We start from the raw sequence: 25,002 nt of genomic DNA, 5'->3' as shown, positions 1-25,002 counted from the left end.
AATGAGGTGCTTGTTTCACTAGCTTGTTGGATACAAACCCAGGGATATGCATGGGAACAGGGGCAGTGTGTTTTTAACAGCAGGTCACCAACAGGACACTGGCAGTAATTGTACTGATTCTAGCACTACTGCTAGACTTTCAGTTTGGACTCTAATAAGCCGTGCTGTCATACCCATTTTCAAGTGACTGATGGTGGGTGCAGATAACCAAGTGAAAAATTGCTTTACATGCAGCTCTTCCTCAGCGGGGTTACCACATGCTACCAAAATATGCATAATGATATGTAAGAGCTTCCACATTTTCAACATTACCTTGTCAGCTGAAGCACAGTAGTGGAGAAAACTGTGCTTGGATTGATTCATGCTGAAGGGCCTACACTTACAGAGAGTGTTTATTTAAATGCATTAAGGCCAAATACAGGAAACACCCTATAAGTTGAACAAGTAGAATACAGATATATGCAATGTTTGAAAGGTTCAGGCCTTTTTTGTCAATTTCTTACCTGTAAACTGTTCATCAAATTACAAATTATGGAAGTTGTAACTAGTAAAGCAAGGTTTTTGTATAGGTATTCTTAGTTTTGCAAGGTTTTAAATATCTTATATCTTTTAAATATTTATGTTTAATATCATTTATTTAGTAACCTATTAAATAGGTTAAATATTTTCCTTAGACTATTTTGTATTGTCAGCTGATACAAGGGGTGTCATTCTGAAGTGAACTTTTAAATACATAATTACATGGAGCTGAGGTAAAAATTATAGTGGACTATCTAATATAAATAAGGTATTCTATTTCAAGTGAGTCAATCAAACTTAAAGTAAGAAAATCCAATAATAGGAGGGTTAAAAATAGAACCTTTTCCTTTTATTAATTTAAGACATTTTAAAGGGCAAAAGTATACTGTGAAAGCTTGTATTTAGTCTCTTATTTTTCTTTTTTAACAGGACTGGGAGTTTCCACATTTTATGGGTGATGTTGAAGTGAATCTTCCAGGCTTGCCCTCTGCACACATGCAGTTCAAAGTACCATATTTCCAAAAGATATTGAAAGAGGAATATCACATACATATAACAGGTATGTAATCTTACAGACTGTGACACAGTCACACAGTAAACTGCTTCTGTGTGCTACCATGTGCTTAACCACATACTTTTGTGTGTGTCCCAGTTTTTTTTTTCTATCTCTTCATCTGTCCGTATCCATATCATCCATATATAAACATCTTAAGGAAATGAGGAACCTGTATCTTATGAATCAGAGACACCTACTGTTTTCATGGATGTCGCGGTTTGAGAGCCCCAAAAATCCAATTTCCAATTTCTAAACCTCCCCCCAGTTTACCTCAACACTGAAGAGAAGTTTTCAGGCAGGTACACCTCAATATGGGGGAAGGGAATTATATACAATTTATTACTATACAGAATAAATACTATACAAACTAAAAAGCAGTTATATACACAATATTAACACAGCTTCTACCACCCCTTGGACTCTCCCACATCAGTTCAGGAAAAGTCTTCAGAGCGATAGTGAAAAGTCTCTCTCTCGCTGGAGTATCAGGGAAAGGGTTGAAACCCCCACCAGCCCTTAGCTTCATGCTGAGGTCCTATCCTGAGCTGCAAGGGAAACAGCTTGTGCCATCAGGATCTTCATCACGAAAGGTCCAAAGAGTCAGCTCTGAGTCCTTCCTCCCTGGTTTCGTGAAGGTTTCCTCCCAGGGGTAAGATGTTCTGTTCTCACCCTCCAGGTTGCAGGTTCTGAGTCTCTACTCAGTTCTTTTTACCCCAAATAGTTTTAAAGTCCTTACCCAGAAAACACCTGCTTGTTTGGCTCTCTCACTCTTCTTTAGCTGCTGCATCTTCCAGTTTCCAAACCCAACGTAGAGCACCTCTGAGCCCTCTCTGACCCGTCTCCGATTTCTGCCTGGAGTTCTTCCAGCTGTTGCAACGAATCGCAACTGTTTCTCCCGGCAACCGAGCCTCTCTGGCCCCTCTCTTGGCTCGGCTCCAGAGCCTCGCCTGCCTTAAATCCACACCACCGCCTTCGCAAGCAGTGGGGGAAGAAAAAGAAAGCCCCCTCGCCTTGGCTACAGGGTACTCAATCCAGTTATAACTGTCCCAAGCCCTGCAGTCTAGCTGGGGGGGGTGGAGAAAGAGGGCTTGACCTCCTCGCGAGAGGCCTGCCTCTCTCCCTCTTACCTCATGGTTGTGAGTCTACCTCTCTCCCTCCCAACACTCCACGCTACCTTCAGCTGTGGCTTAGCCAGGGCCGTGGGGCCCAGAGCCCCCCGAGTTCGGGGGGTGGGGGCCCTGCCACCTCTCAACTCTCTCACACACTCTCAGACACACACTGCGACACACACTCCGACACTCTACCAACAACTTCTGGCTGTTGTTGATATCTAATTTTCACAGGAGCAAAAAAGAACAGCTCTCCTTGGGCCAATCACCTCTAGGCCCCCTGGCTCCCGGGGAGGGAAGCTCAAACCAAGACAATGGATTTCAGCAACTTCTTGTGACACTAAGTAATACCTAATGTAGCTTCAGAGATCTTTTTTTTCTAAAATTGCTCTCTGGGGGAATTAGCAGCTTATTTCATCTTCAAATCTCTTATGCTTTCAGATGCCTTTGCTGTGATTTATGCTAATATCTTTTCTTTGGATATTCTCATCTGGCAAAGGCCACTCATAACCATACTTCCATCAGTCATCTAACCAGAAGCAGACAGTTCAATAACCTCAAATAAAATAGAATTGCAGTTATTCAGATGGATGATATGTATAGATAAAAAGTACCTGATCCTTGCATACTGTGAGCCAGTATTTTAATAAAAATAGTGTATGAAAAAGAGAAGAAGGTTAAATAGGGATAAATATTTTGGTTTACCCTCAAGCTATACAGAAGGAGTATAGCTTCTCTCTGCATTGAGAAGAGATGGATAATAATGGATAGCAGAAGAATGCACGTGTGAATTGGCAGGGGTCTTTAACTGCTAATATAAACAGTCACAGCCCATGACACCACACAGAAATAAAATAGATGAGGGCATCCAAGGACAGAGCCATATGAAACTCCTGTGGATCAGGGACAAAAGGAGCATTCAGAGATGATAGAAAGATAAGGCCAAGAGCTAGCAGCTGAGTCACAAGCTCACCAGACAGCAAAAGCCAAGGGAAAAAGAATGAGAAGGAAAGAATGATGAACCCAGCACTGAGTTGAGATAGACTGAATGAGGTTTCAGAAGAGGTATTTTCAGCAGAGAAGGCAGAAATGAGATTAAAAAACAGAAAAGAAGATAAAATTAGTGCAGAAGTTACCTGTTGACTATTGAATGAGGGGAGGCAAATGAGCCAGTAGGAAACACAGAAGGATGCAAGATTTTTCAAAATTCAATGTGGGTGCCCTGCTGGAATGCTGAGAGACAGCAACTGGGACGTGTCTTAGTGACACTGTTTGAGCCACTAGTGGTTTATGGAATAGGATGAAGTAAATGATCTCCTGATCAGTGACTAGAAGGTATAGGGTGAGAGGAGATGGAATGTGTATATGAGAGACACATTTTTCTCTGCCAAGTGAACAAAAAGGGAAAGGAGAGGAGGAAAAAAGAGTTTAGGCATCAAATATATTATGTAAATTATAGGAATGATATTCAGGGAAAGCAAAAAAAGATTTTTTTCCTTTTTCTCAAGACTAGAGCATGAATTTGGAGGGGCTCCCACAAGGTTCACAAATGTCCTACAGTTCTTCCATTGTATAAGGAGAAGTAATGGAATGGATGCACAGAGGAGCAGGAACAATGACTACCCATGGTAGGTTGGGTGGTGCCATCAGATACAGAAACTCAGGATATAATTAGTGGGTGGTAGAAAAGGGATTGAAGAACAAAGAACAGTTTTGCATTGCAGAAGAGACAGAGACATTGATGATAATCAGGGAAGAGCAAAGAATAAAAAACAGCAAAGAACATAAATTGGGGATCAGAAATGCAACTGCTAGCAGTGCTGCTGTTTGAAAGCAGGCCAACCAAGAGAAACCAATATTTTTGCATTGTAGAGTTTTCTGGACTGGAGTCCTTTCTGATTTTCTGGCAAGAAGGCATTCTTTTAATCAGAATAAGATAATGAATGGAAGGCTGAGGAAAATTTTTCCCTGCTCAGCATTAACAAGATCCATTTATTAGATTCACTAGACAAATCAATCCATTTGACTGCACGTCACGTATCCTGTCTACTGAGTGCCTGTTTTATCTCAGTGCCACACCACCCTTTAGGAGATCTAATAAGCAGCCATAACACATGGCACAAGAACCTCCCTTTGGGTAAGTTTTACTTGAACCATCTGTTCTTGCCATCAGTTCTTGTCTTAGGTTAGGGCATCATCTTGGATCATTTTCAAGCTCTAGTTACTGTGTGGATGTGCAGATACTTGTAATATTCTACTCAAATCAAGGAGCTAATAAAAGAAAGAACTATTTCAATACATATATAAAAAGATGAATATAATCCAGTCTAAAATGAGAGTAGAGAGTGATGCACATGAATTCAACAGCAGCAGATGACATGCTGGTAGGACAGTGATAACAGCCGGAAGCCCCCTCTATTTCAGTGCTGTTTAATACACAGGATCCAGAATTTAACCATGAGACTTCTTTTAAGTAACAATCCAGAAAGTAAGACTAAGGCCTGAATGATGTTTCTTTTAGTAATAGCTATATAGATAAAACCAGGCTGTAAATCTATGACCTATGCTCTGATTTTTAGAAACTGGAAGCCATTTTCTCCCAGATAGCAAGGAGAAAGAAAGTATGGCTGAAATAACATTTGCCATCTTTTTCCTGGTAAATTTTACATTTAGTTCTTTTACAGTCTGTTTTAGTCACTGTTGATTGTTATAAATAAGAGGAGCCATGTTCAAAACTGGTTGTTCTAATAAGCAAGGGTACCACAAAAAAGCAGTTCCAAGGAAAGGGACATTCAGAGTAGTGAAGGACTTCAAGCCACCTTTCTGTTGGTTTGTGCTTAATGGCTTTGTGCAAGTTCTGTACAGAAGAAGGATTTCACAGTTACATGCACTGTGTTGCCAATTCTCCTGATTTTATCACAACTCGAAAGGCAGTTGCTTTTCTTTTTCGTTTTTCCCCTTTTTTCTATTTTGTCTTAAAGTCTTATCTCTTGAATTCAGTGACTTCATGGGAATTTCAGCTGTCAGAAAATAAAGATCATGATAACAGAGCAAAAATATTAAAGGTTGTTTCTGCATAATTCAATGTCTAAAAAGGCAGATAAATACAACAGTGCAAAATGTATTATTTTAACCCATCTTGTTACTTCAAACTAATAACATGCTTTCTTAGGTCTGATGTGATTTCTGAATGTTTTAAGTTGGCATTAATATTGAATTAACATCTCTAGCCTGTAGCTGATATGCTTCACTGTAATTTTAAATTTACGATGAAAAGCCTATCTTATTTTTACTGGTAACTGAGTATCTCATTTTACTCACATTTCTTTGCATCTAGGAACTCCCAGCAAGCATCTACTGAGTATTAAATATTTTCATCCTGTTTTGATAGCTGCTTTTTTCAAGAACATCAAAAATAACTTTAATTCCTGCATCTGCCTAGCTCATCTGGATTTCCCTTGACAGATGGTTCATTGCAAAGTATGTGTTTTCCTTTTTAGGCTGATGTTTATGAAAATACATAATCTATCCTAGTTTCTATAATACCCAGGGAAATTTGTAAAACTTAAAAGTAAATTTTGCTACTTCATGGTTAAAAGGCACTGTGGGGCCTGGCTTGTACCCTTTAATAGCAGCACTGGAAATCCAAGAGCATCTGATGTGAAGTGTGTGAGTAACTTTCAAATAGGAAATGTTAAGGTTTGGGTGTCAGAACAGATGGGAGATTTTTCTGGCTGTTTATAATGTGTTTCTGAGTGCTAATCTAGCCCAAGTGCCTTTCCACCCAAAGGAGAAATCATCACCTTCATAACTGGTGAGTGCCTAGCATGGCAGGCTTGTGGAGTTAAACTAACAGTGTGTCTAGATTCAGCCCAAACATTGCCCACAAAGAGTAGCCTGACGGAGCCTGTGGGCAAAAATAGAAAGCTTAAGAGGTAAAAACAAGCTGTCTGTGCACACAAATGTGAAAAAACCTCAGAGGATTTTCATCTTAGATCAGCTGTGAGTGGTCTGTCTGTGTGCATGTGTCTAGTTAATAACACTAATGTGACAGAAGATATGAAGAATATTTCAAATGTTTTACAGAGGTATCTGAGTGGTTTTAGACACCAAATTGCAATTGAGATAAGAGTCTAAAGTCAACATTTCCTACAGTAGCCTCTGGCTATGGTAGCACAGGATGAGGTTGCTTGCATCTAGCCTTATTAAGTGGAATTTTTGCATTCCTTCTTGACCTCAGGAAGAATGCTGAGGACTGGCTTCTATAGGAGATCCTTTTTTTTTAGGAAATGAACAGTCTGTTCCAGAGTGGACATAAAAAGATGAAACTACTCTAGAATCAGCAGCTAGTCTGAAATATTGGGATATATTCCAAGTGCTGCATGTGGAATTGTCCAAAAATCTCATTCAGATGGTGAAAACATGAATTTCTAGAAAAAGGACAATCCATACCTCTTTCAATACAAGAAGGCCCCTGGCATTCATGTGCGTCGCACAATTGTTCAACTTCAGCAGGGAGGGGAGACTGTTTCTAAGCAGAGTTCTGTATAGGCTGGTGTTCAGAACATGGGCCTATGATGCATGTCCACACTGCCATAAGTGGAGGTTGTTCTAGGGTCAAGGTTCCCTTCTGGTGAATGTCCTAGCCAGGAGAATACATGCTTTCTCAGAAAACCAGGAATAAATTTTCATCCCCAAATGCTGGTTGTTAGGCTATAGAATCATAGAATCATAGAATCAATTGGGTTGGAAAAGACCTCCGAGATCATCGAGTCCAACCCTTGGTCCAAATCCAGTCCATTTACTAGATCATGGCACTCAGTGCCACGTCCAATCTGCGTTTAAAAATCTCCAGGGATGGTGAATCCACCACCTCTCTGGGCAGCCCATTCCAATGCCTATAAAACGTTTCACATTTTGCATCACAGCCTGACAAGGACACCCACACTCTTGGCTAACTACATACCTCCAATTTTTCTTTTGGGGGATCTTTATTTCACCAAATTTCAGTATTCACCACATTTCCGAATACAGCAAACCAGATTTCTGTCTCTCCAGATGGTGTGTAGCATGTAAGAATGTCAATGCTGTGAAAGCTGGTTATTAACTAGGTCTGTTTTTTAGGTAGTGCATGGCTGAATGACGCAACATATTTTCCCACATGATTTCCTTCTTTGGTAACTTCATTGAAGACTGGATATTATATTCTTTTCAGTTTGCTGACTAGTCTTCCAGTCTTGAGAGCTTATCTTTCTACATCCTTCTATTTCAAATTTTGTGTGTGAAAAATCCACCTTCCATCCATGAACAGCTGATTGGGGCCAGGCATATGCCAGTATTCTTGGCCACACAGATTTCACAGGAGTAGAGCCAACTCTAAAGCAACAGTGATAATGATCCTACAGAAACTGTTAAAGAGACAAGTTAAATGCCTTCATAGTGTGGGGCTGCATTTTCCCTTGTCACTTTTAATCTGGAATGAAACTTCAAATCTTTTAAAATAAAATTAATATCTGTAGCTTCATCATGTATTTATTCTGACTCTTTGCAAAACTACAAACTTGAGCTTGTTTATGTGCAAGGTAAAAGGTCATGATTGACTTCTAGCTTACCAAAATTATTAGCTTATTTCCTATATAAGCTTGATATATGACTTAAAGTTTTCTATAAAAAGCATTATGCTAAAATTAAGTTGTAATAGACAATAATTTCATATACATAGATTATTGATGTGTATAATGTTAAAGGTTGGTCAATATATTAGGTCTCAAAAATTGCTTGTCATGGGAATTTTCATCAGATAGAAGTTTGTGAATGGAGACTATCAGACCTCTTATTTCAGTCTGCTTTAATACATCACTGATTTAGAAGGATTACTTGGTTGACTGGATTTACTTGGTTACCGTGCCTGCTAGTACAGTAGTAAAGTACATGTCTTAAAGAGGGATAGATGGCAGAGGACACTGTATTGTAGAAAAGAGGAAAACATTTTCTGTAAGTAACCAAGACAGCACTAACTCACAATCATTTTGTGTTTGAGGGGATTAATTTAGTCCTTGGCTGCAAGGATTACTGAGTAGGAGCAGAAAGATGTTATTGCTTTCATATATGGTGATAGTGAGAGTGTTACTCATACACAGCCTTTGGTTCTGGTGACAACATTATTCAAAAGAAAAGGAAAGGTCATAGAGCTCATCAAGCATGACAGTGATGCAAAGGATGGAAAAATTATCTAGAAGTGAGAAATTTAAGGAGTTTTGAGAAAATCCACTATAGAACAGCTGTTCTCAGGCAACTAGCTACCACTTAGACATACAGCTTGCAATTCATCTTCCTTAAATGAGGTGATGGATCTAAGCTGTTTGTATAGTCCACACTAACCCAACAATCCCAGCAGCAGAGTTTAGGGCTGTGCATCTGCCTCCCTAACTCTGATTAGGAGCTGAGTGAGGGAGTTTCAAGTTCCTGCTTTTTATGAAACATGAATAGCATATCTCTCTTCAATCAGGTGAGCACTTAAATTTTTAATGTAAAAGGGATGGAGCATTATTTAAATGGATCCATTGTAGAACAGATTAACAGTTATGAAACCATAGTGTAGAGACTACATGAAACCTGAGATCAAGCACCTGGAAATGATCTCAGGCAATTCAGTATTTTTAGTGCTTTCTACTGTCTTCTTAGTCAACTTCTTCACCACAGCAGGCTGCTGTTTCAGGTCTTACTCATTATGTAGCTTGCTTTACATGTTGCATTAAAGACAATGTGCTCACACAGGCAATCGCTATGAAATCCACTGGGTATCTTAATGCCTAAAGAGGATCTATGTCGCAACTCAGCATTGCAATGTCTAGGTTTCCTTTGTCAGTCATACCTGAAAATAGACAATCAAGAAAACCATCACAGTATATTTTGGCCTTTATAAGCACCATCTCAGTAGTGTCTCCATTTCATTATGCTTCATATTTTGATCTTTCTCCCTAAAAATCTTCACTCTTGTCATGTCTAGCTGAAGGGAAAGAGCAATCCTGATCCTACATGAGTTTTTCCCCTTCCTGTTATCCCTGATGTTTAGCGTATCTCTCTGAAAATTCATCTGTCTTGGCTCTGCAGAAACACAAAGTGCCACATGTAATATTTTGATGAAGCCAATAACAAAAGAACTGGATGTTTGTTTTTTTTTAATGAGCACAGCTTAAGGCATGAATTTTGGGACAATGCAGTAAGGGTTTGCTTTCAGGTTGAAACACAGAGTAATATTTCATTCCAAATTATTGTTTCAAAGAGTGTCCAAGTGAGTAACAATAACAGAGAAAGGAAGTTTAGAATGCAGCAGATCATGTTTTCTTGCAAACTGGACATAGATAAAAAAATAATGGTTCTAATATTTTTTCATTGTAATTTCTGTTTAGCCTATTATTCCTAAGGAAATCAGAATTATATGATTGTGTTCTCTGTATAGATTGCTCTCACTCTCTATATCAGCCACTCAGCATCAAATATGTTTTGAATCCATGACCATTTTCAAAACATTTTCAGACAGTGGGAATCTGAAAAGTAGTGACACTATCATCGTGTCCTAAGAAATGCTGGTTAGGTAAAGGAGTATCATATAATTTAGTGCCCAGCTGAGGAAAAAGCAAGGAGAAGTCAGCCATTATATTCTGTTTGACACCAGGCACTGATCAGTGAATACATGTCCCAGCAGCCCATCTATGCAAGATGTATCTTGTGTCTCTCTGTTGAAAGACAGACATGATGGAGAGACTAGAGTTATTCTGATGGAGAGAAACGTGAAATACAGCGCAAACATCTGCAGGAAACCTCAAGTTACGTTTTTCTGTTTATTATTTTATTTCATACTTTAGCGTCACTTGCAGTGTCTTGATGTTGATTTAAGAAACTTAGGTATTATAAAATATGGTGATAATATTCTAAAATGGTAACAGATCAGTGATAAAATTGACAAAATCTTGGGGAAATTCATAGAATGGCTTCAGTTGGAAGCAACCTAAAAGATCATTTGTTTCCAACCCATCTGCCATGAACAGGGGTAACTTCCACTAGATCGATTTGCTCAAAGCCCCATCCAACTTGAGTTCGCTAGAGGAGTTATTCAGAAAATATGGGATTGACTGCAAGGTCTTTTCAGTGCAGTTTGTTTTCCGGACAGTGACAGTAACACAAGAGAATGAACATTCTTGTTAATTTTCAGTCTATTTAATCTAAACTGAAAGAGCTGTTAAACATAACTGCTGAAAGAAGTTGCTCTCCTTATGCTCCTGGAGAATTCTGGTTATACAGTTTGAACGCACAGACTTTCAGGAAGAAACAGACTTTCCTGCAATCCATTTATTCTTTGCAAGTCAATAGCCTAAGTAATTTAATAGATCCTCTCATACATTCATTTGCTTTTTCACTTGAAACATACTTAAATATGATTCCAGCATAGACCAATATCATTCATCAACAGCAGGAACATTCCTCCGTGAATGTCTTTTCACATAATCCCAGGTTCTTGGGTGGTCGGCAGTTGTCACTGCACAGGTAAGATCTTAACATGTCCAGCTAGAATGTTAGACATGCTTTGACTATGAGAATAGTATAATTTGTTTTGTCTGTTCACAGAAAAATATTGGTTAGAAGGGAAACCTTGTGTTCATCTCTTCCAGAAACTGTACTCAAAGCAGGGCCAACTTTGCAATTGCATGAAGTTACCTTTAATGTCTTTTGGATGCCTGGAGGAAGCATACAAAAGAGCAATTTTAAATAATAAAAGGAGAGAGGTTTCCTCCTCCAGTATTACAGAAGCTTAATGTTAGACTATGAGTCCCTCTTTGGAGGAGTTTATCATCACACAGATTATAAGAAAAGCTAAGCTGACTAGACTCTGAATTCTACAATCAGCCCTTGCTATTTCTCAAGGGTGCGATATCTATAAGTCACAGTTTATCTGAATTCCCCCACCTGAATATGTCTGCACAGCATGGTTGGTATATCAAACAACATAAGTATATAGACATTGTAAGTATATAAAATTTGCATAATTACCGACCTCGAAAACCTGAGTCATTTCTAGAATATAAAGGGATCTATCAAATATGGCCTTTTCGTGGAAAATTTCCCTATGAATATTTTTTAAGCCCTGGAATTCCTGCTTTTTTAGGTTTATTGATCTATACCACATCACCTAGTGGTCTGATCAACTGATCACCTACAAACCGTAATGTTAATTGAATTGATATACTGCTGTGGTTATGTTACAACATTATTTTATTATGTGTCCAGACCTAATTGAGAAATACTAAGGGATATTCAGCATAAATCTGATTATGGTGGAAATTTATTTACAGCTTTGCTTTACAGACTAATAAAAAAGGACTTTTTTTTTCATCTGCATAGATTTTACATATGACTGTGTTTGTACTGCCTCTAAAATGGATATATCTGATGACAAAACTTTATTTTTCCAAACAGGCAAATGGTTTAACTATGGAATTATCTTCCTTGTTTTAATCTTGGATCTGAATATGTGGAAAAACCAAATATTTTACAAACCTCATGAGTATGGTCAATATATCGGTCCTGGACAGAAGATCTACACAGTGAAGGACTCAGAAAGCTTGAAAGACCTTAATAGAACTAAGTTATCTTGGGAGTGGAGATCCAATAACACTAACCCATTGACGAACCGGACCTATGCTGAAGGGGACATGTTCTTGCATAGCAGATTTACAGGCTCTAGCCTTGATGTCAAATGTCTGGCTTTTATTCCAAGTTTGCTGGCTTTTGCTTTGTTTGGTTTCTTCATCTGGTTCTTTGGGCGATTTCAGAAAACTGACCAAGGCATGGAGAATTTAGACAAATCATACACAAGAATGAAACGAAAGTCACCGTCAGATATGGGAATGACACGAGAAAATACACAGGTGTTAGAAGAACCGTTAAGTTTTCAAGAACCACATCTGGTATCCATAAAATCAGACTTAAGTGAAATAGTTTTTAATTCTTCTCTCCTAACTTCTGAAAACCTGAACGCACAACTGAATGAACAAGATAGCCCCTTACAGCCAGTACCAGAGTCCTCTGTCCCTAAAAGTAATCCTGTGACGTAGAAGCAAATACCCAGGAAAATCAGTTTAAATAAGCAGTTACTATAAGATTTCAGTTTTACCTTTTGTAAGTTAAGATTTACATAGTGTTTAGAATAAGAAACTCAACCTATACCAAGAGGTGCTCAGCATGCTTTTTCTAGGAATTTTATTTTTTATTTGTATTATAGTACGTGCCTATTGTATATCTAACATTCCTTTATAGATTGCTTCCCAAAATTGCACAAGCTATTTATTAATACATTACCTTAACTGTATAATAGTGTACTAGATGATTACTTGCAGGTATAAAATTCTACCGTGGTGGTGCCTTGAGACATTAAACTGTTTTTTAATTCAACACCAGGTGTATAACACAGTTCTTCTCATCTGTTTTGCAAAGCTTTTTGTATACAATTGTTTCAAGTATCATTTGATGTCTTGACAGAGGAGATAAATATAGTTATTCCCAAAGAAAGCTTTCTGTTAGGACATCACAACTTGACTTTGTTATTTATTCATCTTTGAAGCCAGAGGCTTTGATGACCAGACTGCAGAGAAACACGTTGATTACCTTTTAATTTTGCTGGCTGGCTGCCAAACACAAATACAGATTTATTATGCGGTAAACAGCAGAGACATAATACAGCATGGGTCACTACTTGTGAAAATATGAGTTTCTCCATCAGTAATAGCAATTAGGTGATAATGCCTAATTATGTTTTTCCTAATTAAAGATAAACTGGTCCTTGATTAAAAGTTTTACCCTTCACCTTTTAGAAACAGAGGTGAAAATACATAGTTGAAGCAACTCTTTCCATCATCACTGCAAATGCATGCAACATCAAAGAGCCAATGAAGTGATTACAGTAAAGGACACAAAGACCATTAAATGCAGTATTTTTGCAATTCGGTGCAGATATGGTCTGGGTATATGTGAAACATACATAGATATACACTGCATATAGACAGTCTTAACTTGTCCAAATACTAAAGAAATGTTTAAAGTTTTTGATTAAAATAGATTAATTGTTGATTTTTATTGTATTCTTTTTTTTCTTCTTCATTCATTATCTATGAATATTTGTAACCTGGAATCAGAAATGGAGAGAAACTGGGGGTTTTGTTTTTTTGAAGGGGACATCATAATGTGAATTTCTCTGCTGTATGATCAAACTATATGCACTAGAGAAATTGCATATCTAAAACATCAGAAAGACTCTGATTTGCCTCTAATTTAATTCTGTAAATTGTTGTTACAAGTTGCTAAATAATAAGTCATTTTTAAGTCTGAATTATTTCCCTGTCATTTCCTGGTGTTGCTGTATTTTGTCTTTGTGACTTTTTTATCTCCGTTGTTTTTGATCAATTTGCTTTTAAGTTTTCAGAATGCTGAATTTAGCATGCATAAAAGAACTATGCATTTATTAACTGTCACTTGAGAGCCAGTTTTAATAAACATCATTCAACAATTGTTTATTATGAGGCAGGAACACATTCTGTTAGTTTTGCAATTTTTGAAAACATTTTACCCATGCATTGCTCTGTTTAAATCATAAATATTTCTGACACTAAAAATGACACACAGCATCACAGTAATGTCAAAATCAAATATTTTGTTTATGAAACATTTAGTATTTCATCAGGAGAAATTTCACTTTATAAGCATACTAAATTTTTATCCATTAAAAATTATGACTAAAAATAAATCAATTAGCCTTTGCCTACTGCAGCCTGTAAACTTGTTTAATTGATGTATGATATAGTCAAAAACAAGCCATTAATTGCTAATGATAAAACAGTGTGAGATCCTGCTTGTACTGTATAAGAGGTGATATATTGATGTTTGACATTCAAACAGCATTTGATCTCTTAAGTAGTTACAGAAATAGCTGTTTAATTTCAGAGATACATGCTTCTCTGTATGTTTTGGACACTGTAAACCCAAGTACTGAAAATCTCTTATTAACTCATTTTTCCTTTTCGTGCGGAGTAGTGGTTAAATACATTTATATGTAGGCAGAAAAATGAAAGAATTATTTGAGCCTTACTGCCGACAGGATTACATGACTGAGGAAACTGTTATTAAGCAACTGATTCACAACTAAAATAATTCTGTGACCTCATATTGAGTTAATGCTTAATGAAAGAGAGAAAAGCATCAAGTAATCCTAGATTTTGCATGAATATTTAAATTAATAGTCAAGCAGAGAGACCACTTACATGATAAATTCATAAGAAGTTGAAAGATTCAGTGCAGCCACTCAACATGGTCAACTCATCAAATTCACTAAAGGTGGAAGGGCTCCTCAGTTGTGTGGGACTCTCGTTCGTAAGCACAGATGGGAGAAGAGAGGAGTATTTCTACTCTCCACTTCCAGTGTTAAGTTTGAGAAGCCTGAGTTCAGTGGCTAGGCTTACCCAAAGCTCCTTCTGAAACAGGCAGAGACTTGGGAGCTGAACACCCTAAAGGTGACTCAGTACCTAACTCAGTCATTTGTCTCTGCATTACTGAGTAGTGCAACTGAGGAGGAGTAGGTTTGTGGAGTGAAACAAGTTGGTGCTGAGGACCCAGTGCCCACAGTTTGTGCATTTCAGGATTTTACATCAGTTTAGCTCTTGTCTGGTCCTAATAGAGTGAATGAATGATAATGGCTGGCATACATCCAGAGACCATGTGATCTGAGTTAGGGAAGAGTAAGTGGGCACAATCAAGACTGCATTCCTAAGCACAGCTACTAAAGCAGAGTCTTCTTCCCAGAATGGAAATATTCCTTTTCCAAGCTCGTTGCCAACTCTTGTTCATTTTTAATATTCTGAAATGTTTCACTAACACAAAACAGTCTGAAATGCTTTCCAGTCTAGTACCTGTAACTGGGACCTTAATATGGATGTTTGACCTTCTCCTGAAAGCCTAACTATTACAGGATTTTTTAGGGTTTTATTTCTTTTTCCAAGGAAGTTGAAGAATCCATAGATAGGGAGAAACCTGAGGAAGTGTCAGTTTTTTTCACAAACTGTACATCTCCATTCTGCCCTCTGTAATGAACCTGCTGCTGCCAGGGCTGACCTGTGTTTGCTTTCTCAGAGATCAGATTTGGTACAATAGCTCTTTTTTTTTACCATAGATACATGGTGATGGATGATATCAACTGCCTTAAATAGCATACATAGAAGACACATCTCTAGGATAAGCACATAAGATTTATGAGCCCACAGATGCCTATAAATTGCCTTAGCATCCTCAACAATTACCTTTACTGAGATGGAAATTACATGGAGCAAATAGAATGTAAGAATTTTGGTAGAAAGTACCTTAAATATAATATTCATGCTCATGGAAATGTATAGATATCTCTAAAATCCACATGTATAACATTCATATGTGTATATATGCTAGGAGCCTAGATATTAGTTGATTCTGTTCGGGAAACTGCTGAGTCTCTCAGGCAGACAATTTACTACTGCCCTTTTCTATGCCACATTGTTCCATGAGTAACTTATTCCAGGTTGTTTCATCTCCTCTGCCTTCACTTCTTTTGCTAAGAAAATATAAACCCGAAGAAAGAGTATTTAATTGCACTGTCTACGTCCCCAAATTATGTCTGTGTCTAATTCACTGAGAAAGTAAATTTGATCTGTTTCAAAAGATTTCTGTTCTCTCCAACTAGTATCATCATATTTTGGGATACTGCACTATATTACAATATGTGCAAAATTACTGCTTTTCCTGTGGTGAATAGCATCCATCATGACAACCACCTGGAAACAAAGTGCAAGTGCCTCTCAAAAACTGGAAAGGCAGAAATTCTGTTCCTTACTAGTCTGGCAAGCTCATTTTCCCACAAGTGAACAGGTTATTACTCATTTTTTAAAGATGTAACAGATTTTTAAAACACTGATCTTAATTTTAACAACCTCCTAGGAGAGGCTTTTTATCTCAGGCTATAAAGTTGAAATAGTTACGGTCCTGCAAGCAGAGTGTTTCAACTTTTAGATTGCATTAAAAGTAACCTGCTTAAACTTTGAGCACATTACAAGAACCATAAAAATTAGACCACACTATGAATAAGAACATGAAGCTGATTCATTTCTTGCTGCCCGGTGCAGGATGGAGAGAAAACACATTTATCAGATGTTTAAGTGACCCTATGCTTGGGATTATGGACAGTGACATGCAAAGATTCAAACTGTATTTAACAAACAGTTGCAGTCCTTCTCAGGAGGGAGAAACTCCATGAGGCTGGTACTCTCCACAGCAAACTCTGTATTGGAGAGAGGAAAAACATAAAACCAGCTGCTTTACAAAGCAGAGTGAAGTAGCAAAATCAAATCCTTTCAGAAATGATCTTACATCAGCAGCACAGTCACAGAGATACTTCTGATCTCTTGCTTTTCCTTTGATGTATAGCAATTGGGGTCTGTAGAAGAGCAGCTTATCTGATTCCTTCAGGCAGGGTATAGTCCTAGGTCTCATGCAGTTTGTGACGTCTGGAGGACTTCTCTTCGTTTTGAATTCCTTCTTCTCTTCCTTTTTCTGTCTTTTTTTCCCCCCCTAAAGTACATTTCATTCTTCTGGTTTTATTTCCAATACATAAACTGCAAATCATCCTCCAGAGGCCCATAAATACTGTTACTAGTGCAGTACCATCTGTATCTCTCTCTCCCTCAGTTTTAATAGGTATGAACATCGATGGTGACTACTTCCAAGACACTGCATCCCTCACTGACCTTTCCTTTGAGAGATTTGAGGAGACATAAAAACTGTTGTGCTGGTGGCTACTAGGTCTTTTGGACAACAAAGCACATACTCAGACATGGTTACAGTTTCAGTTTAATTGATCACAAATTCACTTGCTGAAAGCAGGTATATCTTGAGCCAACAGCAGCTGGAGTTAATATATTCCAGAACTGCAGTGACTCCAGCTACTCCAGATGTTTGAGGACCTCTGTGAGGTTCATTCCCTGTCAACTGTGGCAGCATTGCACTGCTGAGGATGCATGTGTGGCTTAACTTATGTGTCATCCAATGATAACATAAGCCTGATCCCACAAGTACAGATAATTTCAGATAATCATTATTTCTGTGTTTCCATGGTTACTGGAAAATATTCTATTTCTGCTTCATGAAACTATAAAAAACCAGAACACCTTCCAAAATCTTTGCAAGATTAGAATTAAATTGTAAGTACACAAAATAGCTGTTTATGCTTTTGCTGTGCCATCTCTCTACTCTCTTTTCACCCTTACCATCACTTTTGACCTGCTTATCCGCAGCAAAGCTACTCTTCGGAAATGATCTTGAAGGGGACAGAGATGAAACTCTTTCCTGTGGGGTCCCGGAGAGACTTCAGGCATCATTCATTAAAAAAAAAATTAATTCCTAGGTCTAAAGGGTTTTTTATTTATATAAAAGCAACTGGAGCAGATACAGCAGACGTTGACAGTCACCTCCTGTTCCATTTTAGCAGCAAGTCAGCCTACAAGGAACAATATAATTATTTGTTGAACCTGTCAGCTACAGGTAGGCTTAGTGTGTAGTATTTAATGAAACCTCCATGGAAATGTGTGTTATTGCACCTAAAAGCCCAAGTAATACCTTTATCATGTAAGAGAGCACAGTGATGGGTCCTTAACTGGCAACCAGTTTGAGCCAACAGATTCTTGAAATTCATGTAGGACCATCCAAAGATAGAAACTCAGGTCTGTGTGATCTATATGGATATTTTAGGTCACCTGAACATTTAGCTCTGTTCCTTTATAGAATGTTACAAAGACACAGTGTAATACTGGTCTGACTAGACTTCTAAGTTGTCTGGTTTGTTTGGATATTTTAGTGCCTTTCAAAACACACATGAAGGAATAAATACAGATAGTCCAAATGTCCCTCTAGGTGTTTCAAAGGCTCCAACTTTACATGAAAAAAATATCCACTAACTATTTGGAGAAGTGAACCAGGCAGTTTACAAGACCTTTGCTAGAGATCTCTCTGCCCCATCTTCTGTGGTGACTCATTGTCTCATGCCATGAAACTGCCTGCAGGGTAACTACTGTCAGAAGTGGAAATACCACACTTCTTCCTCAATAGCTTTTTGGAGTTTCTTTGGGAAGAAACCAGTCTGGTTTCAGATACTGTGAGTCTGGAAAACAGATTTCAACAGTGCTTCCAATCACAGCAAGTAACATGCAAAGAAGTTACAAAGCTGTTCTTTTATTCCCTCAAATGGTGACATCCTATTCTTCCTTTGCAAATGATATTTTGCAAAAAGCAAGTAGTTAAATTCCTTTTCATAGTAAATGCAAGGGCTGCCAATGTTTATATGATAGAAACTTCAGAATTTATACCAGGTTTTCCTTCAGCTCTATCAAGTGTCACTGAGAAGCAATGCTGTAAGTTCAGAAGACAAGCAGTGAGATACATTCATCTGACATGTTCCTGCCATGTACGCTGTGAGTGCATTCATTTTTGCTTGAACCGTGGAACAGAGAGACTTGTAAAACACCAATCTGTTTGTAGTGGGACTCTGCACCTAGAGTCCTGATATATAGTCTCATCTGAGATGTGGAAGGACCCTGCCAGTGTCAGAGTGATAAATACTGGTTTTAAGGACAAGATGAGGGGCAACATTATCCCAGTCAGAGTGCATGTGAGCAGCAGAAAATGACAAGCACTGTGCTCCGTCTCAGACAGGATGGGGTGTTTTGCCAATCAAGATCAATCTGCGCACACAGAGGAAATGGTGAAAGGTACATGGTGAGAGAAATGCTGCACTCCCTTGATATGTAGCACTGGCCATTTGCTTGGGCAGCTATGGAGATAGCTCTGGATATGCAAAACCCTGGACTGGGGCTGCCTGGTAATTTGCTGCTGAAAGCATATGAGTAATACAAGAGTGGGTAGTTCTAGTAAAGTACGTTTTTCCAGTGACCACTTGTGTCCTTACCATCTGGTATTGCACACAAAATGCCATAAAGGCATGGTATGGGGTGGACTGTGCACTGCCTCTGCAGGTCAGCTGCTGAATGCGTGGACCACTACCAGTCAGCAGACATGAGAACTGCCAATCTGCCTCATTTTAACACAAGGTCAGTAAGCCTGCAGCTCCTCGCAAACTGTTCAGGATTTTCACTTATCAAAAACAAGTACTTTTCACCTTATAAATAAACACTCAGAGGCTTTTAGGAAGCAAGGTGGTGTAAAACTCTCACTGCTCTTTTATCATTGTCTACAAGACCTGTGAATATGATCTGCAACTTTTGCATCACCTGTACAAAGGTGATTAATATTCATTATAAAAATAATACTTGACACCTTCTCTGCACAACTGCAAGACAGGAAAGTTATGTTCCACTCTTTCTAATACCTTTGCTTCTGCCACTTCCTCTTAACTAGATTCGGTTTTGTGTGGATGAGATCCCACTAACTGTAATGAAAGACTGTCCCACCTATGCAAGGATATGTTTGGCCTCTTCTGGTTAGATAAGACCAGCTCTTGACTCTTTTCTTCGTCCAAGACTTATTTCTTTTAAACACCTATATCTGCTGGCAGCTTTATCATCCAGGCTTAAGCTTTCCTTCCTCCTAGAAGATCATGCCAAAACTTTACTTTGAACAATGTTAGGGGATGTGAGACTGATAGAATTTTTTCCTGCTGATTGAATACTTTTGGGGATGAGTTCAATGATGTCTCAAGTTTTAGTAAGCTAAACTGGATATTCTTGTTGATAGAAGAGCCTGGATATGGTTTCCTCACAGCATGGGAGATTTACCAGATAGCATAACAGCATTTTCAATCAGAGTTGTAACTCAGAAGAAAAAAAATGCCTAAAACAATCTAAAAGGGAGGAAATTAAAATTAATAGCCTCTTAGATAACTGTAATGTAAGAAAATCATGTTCTCTATTCTGACAGTTTATAGAAACCTGAGAATATTACGTCACATGACACTGTCTTTTAGGTAGAAGGAAGGACTTTGAACTCTGAGCAGATTCACAATCTGATCCTGAAAGAAATCACTGTTCCCCTCCCAGAATGATCTGCAGTTGGGACTGGTGTAAGTGGTCTGGTTTGCAGCCCCAGCACAGTGTGGGGACTTACAGAAAAAGTTCTAATTTCTCAGTCCTTCCTGCAGATATGGCCTGAGAACATGGCTTTGTGTGCGGAGCTGAAGTAGGTCCTGTGGTGCAAAAGGACTTACTGTATTCTATGTACAGCTTTGATCCCACTTTCTCTGGCTGGTTTTGTATCATTTCTAAAGAAACATCTTTGAATTGTGCCTGCTCTCTAACCTATGATTAACTTTCCACACAGACCCTCAGACTCAAGAAAATGGTGGCCTTAAGCAATGTCACTGAATTCACCCTGGAAGCAAAGGTGCACTTGCCTTCCCTGGCTCCCTGTGACCCCATTGCAGAGGAGTGCTGCCCTCTACATGGGCTCCAAAAACCTTATTCACGTGAAATGATGCAACAGAATTAATTCCACCACAGAAAGTTTCTGAGCAGCTGCATGGTTTAAAGGGTGCTCCCAGGAGTTAGCTCCCAGGAGGCACCCAGGGATACCACGTGCTTGGTTTTCCGCAGAACCTGGGAACTTCAGCCACATCAGGAAAACTATGTCAATTCCAGATAATTTATTGTGTTATCTAATTCAAAAAATGTTGCATCTTGCATTTCCCAGCAAGAGAGATGATGACTGCAGCCCTGGGGAAAGTGCGAAGTTAGGAGTGACTTGAGTGACAACCTTTCTTTGAAGGACACAGAGGATTTCCTGGAGTGTCACTGAAGCTGCACAGCAGTGCTTGAAGAGTTTCAAAACTGAAGAGTTGAAGAGTTTAAAGACTTTCAAATTGCAGTGACTATACTGAATTTCTTGTGCAGTGTTAGGGCTTACCAGGGTTAAAAAGTTATACGTCAGCAGGTACCTGGATCCAAGTATATACACTTCTTACAGAGACATCAGATATGACCCAAACAGGGCATGTAGTAGGATCAAATACCAGACAGTAACATGCTACCAAGAGGATATTAGCAGCTGAGTGTCAGAAGGCAGCAATTTGTTCAAATAGCAGTGAGGGACACAGAGAATTTGGGGTAGGAAGGGTCAGGTCTGTAACTTCTTTAATGTTATAAAATGGCTTTCTTTGACTTGTTAGAGCACTTCTACAGAGATGTAAGATGTAATCAATGCTGGAAATGGAGGAAAAAGACTGAGTTACAATAGTAAAAATCTGTTATAAAAGCATACTGCATTGACAAGTTTTGATGGATGTTGGTGCTCAAGTCTTTTAAGAACAGAAATATATATGTAAGTGGCAAAATACAGATTCAAGTGTGTCTTTAAGCAACACAGATTTGAACTTTAGCTGAAAAGATCCTAACTGAGGTGCTTTACAGGTACTTTTTCTTCTGATCACAAAAGTAATTTTCCAACACTCAGCCTTTCTCCCTCTTTTCTGTCAGGACTATAACATCTGGTAGCCAACAGGAAGCATCAGTATGATGCAGTTCATCAGGGCTAAGATTCCAATGCATGTGTAAGGGAAAAATGGCCTTTGGATGAGGTAGAGCCTCCAAGTTGGAGAAGAAATGAAGCCTGACCACTGCAGTTTGTAGCTCAAAAGCACAGTTTTCACTAATCTAGGGCAGTGATCACCTATGGTCTGTAAGCAAAATTTCAAGATTCCCAACAGACCCTATGTTATGCCCCAGTCTGCTTGGCATTTTAGGGAAAGTTGTTTCATTCATTCTGGGCAGTGTGTGGGACAAAAACCAGAATTCTCAGGAGGTTCAATAACAAAGTTTTACTTGCAAACTTTAGAGCATTAAGGTAGAATAAGGTACCTGGCACATTTTAAAACAGCATCCAGACGAAGCAAGACATTTCACAAATTTTAACTTAGAAAACTTAAACTTTAATTTATCCAGACACATCAAGGCATTTACTAAGGCATTGACTGGAATTTTTTTTTCTGCCTTACAGTATCATAGAATCATAGAATCAGATGGGTTGGAAAAGACCTCTGAGATCATCAAGTCCAACCCTTGATCCACTACCACTGTGGTTACTAGACCATGGCACTAAGTGCCACATCCAGTCTCATCTTAAAAACCTCCAGGGAGGGAGAATCTACCACTTCCCTGGGTAGCCCATTCCAATGCCTGATTACCCTCTCTGTAAAGAATTTCTTCCTAATATCCAACCTAAACCTCCCCTGGCACAGCTTAAGATCATGCCCTCTTGTCTTGCTGATAGCTGCCTGGGAGAAGAGACCAACCCTCACCTGGCTACAACCTCCTTTCAGGGAGTTGTAGAGAGGTTGAGGTCTCCCCTGAGTCTCCTCTTTTCCACTCTAAACAACCCCAGCTCCCTCAGCCTCTCCTCACAGGACTTGTGCTTGAGTCCCTTCACCAGCCTTGTTGCTCTTCTCTGGACCTGCTCCAGCACCTCAATATCCTTCCTGAACTGAGGGACCCAGAACTGGACACAGTACTCCAGGTGTGGCCTCACCAGCGCTGAGTACAGGGGAAGAATCACTTCCTGGTCCTGTTGGCCACACAGTTCCTGATCCAGGCCAGGATGCCATTGGCCTTCTTGGCCACCTGGGCACACTGCTGGCTCATGTTCAGCTTCCTGTCAATCAGGTCCCTGCCTGGCTGCTCTCCAACCACTCTGTGCCCAGCCTGTAGCGCTGCAGGGGGTTGTTGTGGCCAAAGTGGAGGACTCGGCACTTGGCCTTGTTGAACCTTATCCCATTGGAATCAGCCCAACACTCCAGCTTGTCCTGGTCCCTCTGCAGAGCCCTCCTGCCTTCCAGCAGATCAATACTCCCCCCCAGTTGGTGTCATCTTCATATTTGCTAATGGTACGTTCTATCCCCTCATCCAGATAAAGATCCATCAGTAAAGATGGACTAGGCCCAACAGTCATCCTGAGGGACACCACCAGTGACCAGCTGCCAACTGGATGCAGCACCGCTCACCACCAGTCTCTGGGCCCAGCCCTTCAGCCAGTTCCTAACCCAGCAGAGAGTGCCCCTGTCCAAGCCGTGGGTTGCCAGCTTTTTCAGGAGAATGTTATGAGAAACAGTGTCAAAGGCTTTGCTGAAGTCCAGGTAGACACATCCACAGCCTTCCCCTCATCCACCAGGCAGGTCACCTGATCATAAAAGGAGATCAGGTTGGTCAGACAGGACCTGCCCCTCCTAAACCCGTGCTGCTGGGTCTGAGTTTTGAGTAGAAGAAGTTAGAAAAGAAAGAGAGAAAGAAAAAGAAAGGATTAGAGAACAAAGATATCACCACCCATGGATCCAGTGACAAGACTTGACTGTTGCAAATTCAATGTCTGTTGTTTAAAGTGATGGTCATAGTCTTGATCCATTAGGGGTGGTGGAAGCCCGCGAAACACATATTTCAATACACTTAGGTTTACATGGGAATGCCCGTGTACCTCCACTGGTGGGGGAGTTGCAACACTATGGATCACATGCAGTCCTCTGGTGGAAGGCTCCAGAAATGAGTCTGGGGGCACTTCGAGGGTCTTTGATGGTTTATGACATCTTCGAAGACATGGCAGCTTCCTCTCAGATACCCATAGTTGAGCCATTTATGCCCCATCAGAAGGGACAAATGCCTTCAGCCCTACACATAAATATCCTGGTACCTTCCCAGGGTGGGGCAGGGCAGGAGTTTTCACACCTGAGCCAGTTGTGTAAGGGAGCACATTGGCATAATAAAAAGCACTATCCCATCTTGAAGGATCTGCTTCTTATCTGGCTATTCTTATCTCTTCCTTATCTGGCTCAAAACCCAGCTTCTTACTAAACAAAGATTGGTTTGTCATGGTCATCCTCTGCACCAGCTGCTTTTGCAAATGGATGATTGTTTGAGCCATTAACCATTAACATTTCAGTCTCTCATACCCTAAGAAAGAGGATCTGAGAAAATGGAGTACACTTCCTAGGAGGCTTCCATTTGCTTCAAATATTTCCTGGAATAATTCACTATCTCACACTCCACTGGTGGTTACATCCCACTGACTTTACTCTTTTTAATAGATATGTCCATTTTCATAGTTAGCTCTGCATTTATGTGCATGCATGCTGGGCTGTATAGTAACTGAAGGGAAGGTGCAATGATGAAAGAACTAGGCTCTTTTCAATGACAAGAGACATCAGGTACAAACTAAACACAGGAGGTTCCCTCTGAACATCAAGAAGGTTATGAAATCTGCTTCCTTTGAGAAATTTATAAGCCATCTGGGTATGGTCCCAGGAAACAGGCTTTAGGTGGCCCTGCTTGAGCGGGGGAGTCTGACTAGAAGAGCTCCAGAGTCCTCTTCCAACCTCAACCATTCTGTGATTCTGCAATTCAGTGAAATTATCACAATTTACAGGTATTTTAAATGTTTGTCTCGTATTTTTCTTGTCTCTCAGTAAAGACACGAAGTAATTCTAATAATGCCTTTACTATAATTGCAAATAAAACAAAGCCTTCATACCCAGTGGATACTTACTGACACATAAGTCAAGAGCACTGAGGGCAAGTATTTTAGATGACCAAAGAATGCTCCAGTGATGTGCTTGTGGCTAAAAGTTTCATACCTGCTGCTAGAAAGGTTGTGATAGATTTCTGTGCAAAAAATGTACACTTCACACATACCACCACCAGCTCTTGGGTAACTATTCACACTCTCAAATACTGCTTTCTGTGTAACACAACTGATCAT

At 39.4% G+C, this 25,002-nt stretch overlaps 1 protein-coding gene across 2 annotated transcripts in view; it reads left to right on the top strand.

Annotated features, from left to right (window-relative positions):
- TMEM117 (transmembrane protein 117) overlaps nt 1-13,750 on the top strand; it is a 185,953-nt gene extending 172,203 nt beyond the window's left edge. For both annotated transcript variants that reach the window (XM_029963660.1, XM_029963661.1), the window contains exons 6-7: nt 949-1,078; nt 11,662-13,750. In XM_029963660.1, the coding sequence (XP_029819520.1) occupies nt 949-1,078; nt 11,662-12,299 (768 nt within the window). In that variant the 3' untranslated portion in view covers nt 12,300-13,750. The remainder of the gene's footprint in view (nt 1-948; nt 1,079-11,661) is intronic.
- The last annotated feature ends 11,252 nt before the right edge of the window (nt 13,751-25,002 follow it).

The sequence above is a fragment of the Manacus vitellinus genome, unplaced genomic scaffold, assembly GCF_001715985.3.
Source record: "Manacus vitellinus isolate BGI_N305 unplaced genomic scaffold, ASM171598v3 scaffold_5_pilon, whole genome shotgun sequence".
Lineage (NCBI taxonomy): Eukaryota > Metazoa > Chordata > Aves > Passeriformes > Pipridae > Manacus > Manacus vitellinus.
This window is presented reverse-complemented; position numbering and strand designations above follow the sequence as displayed.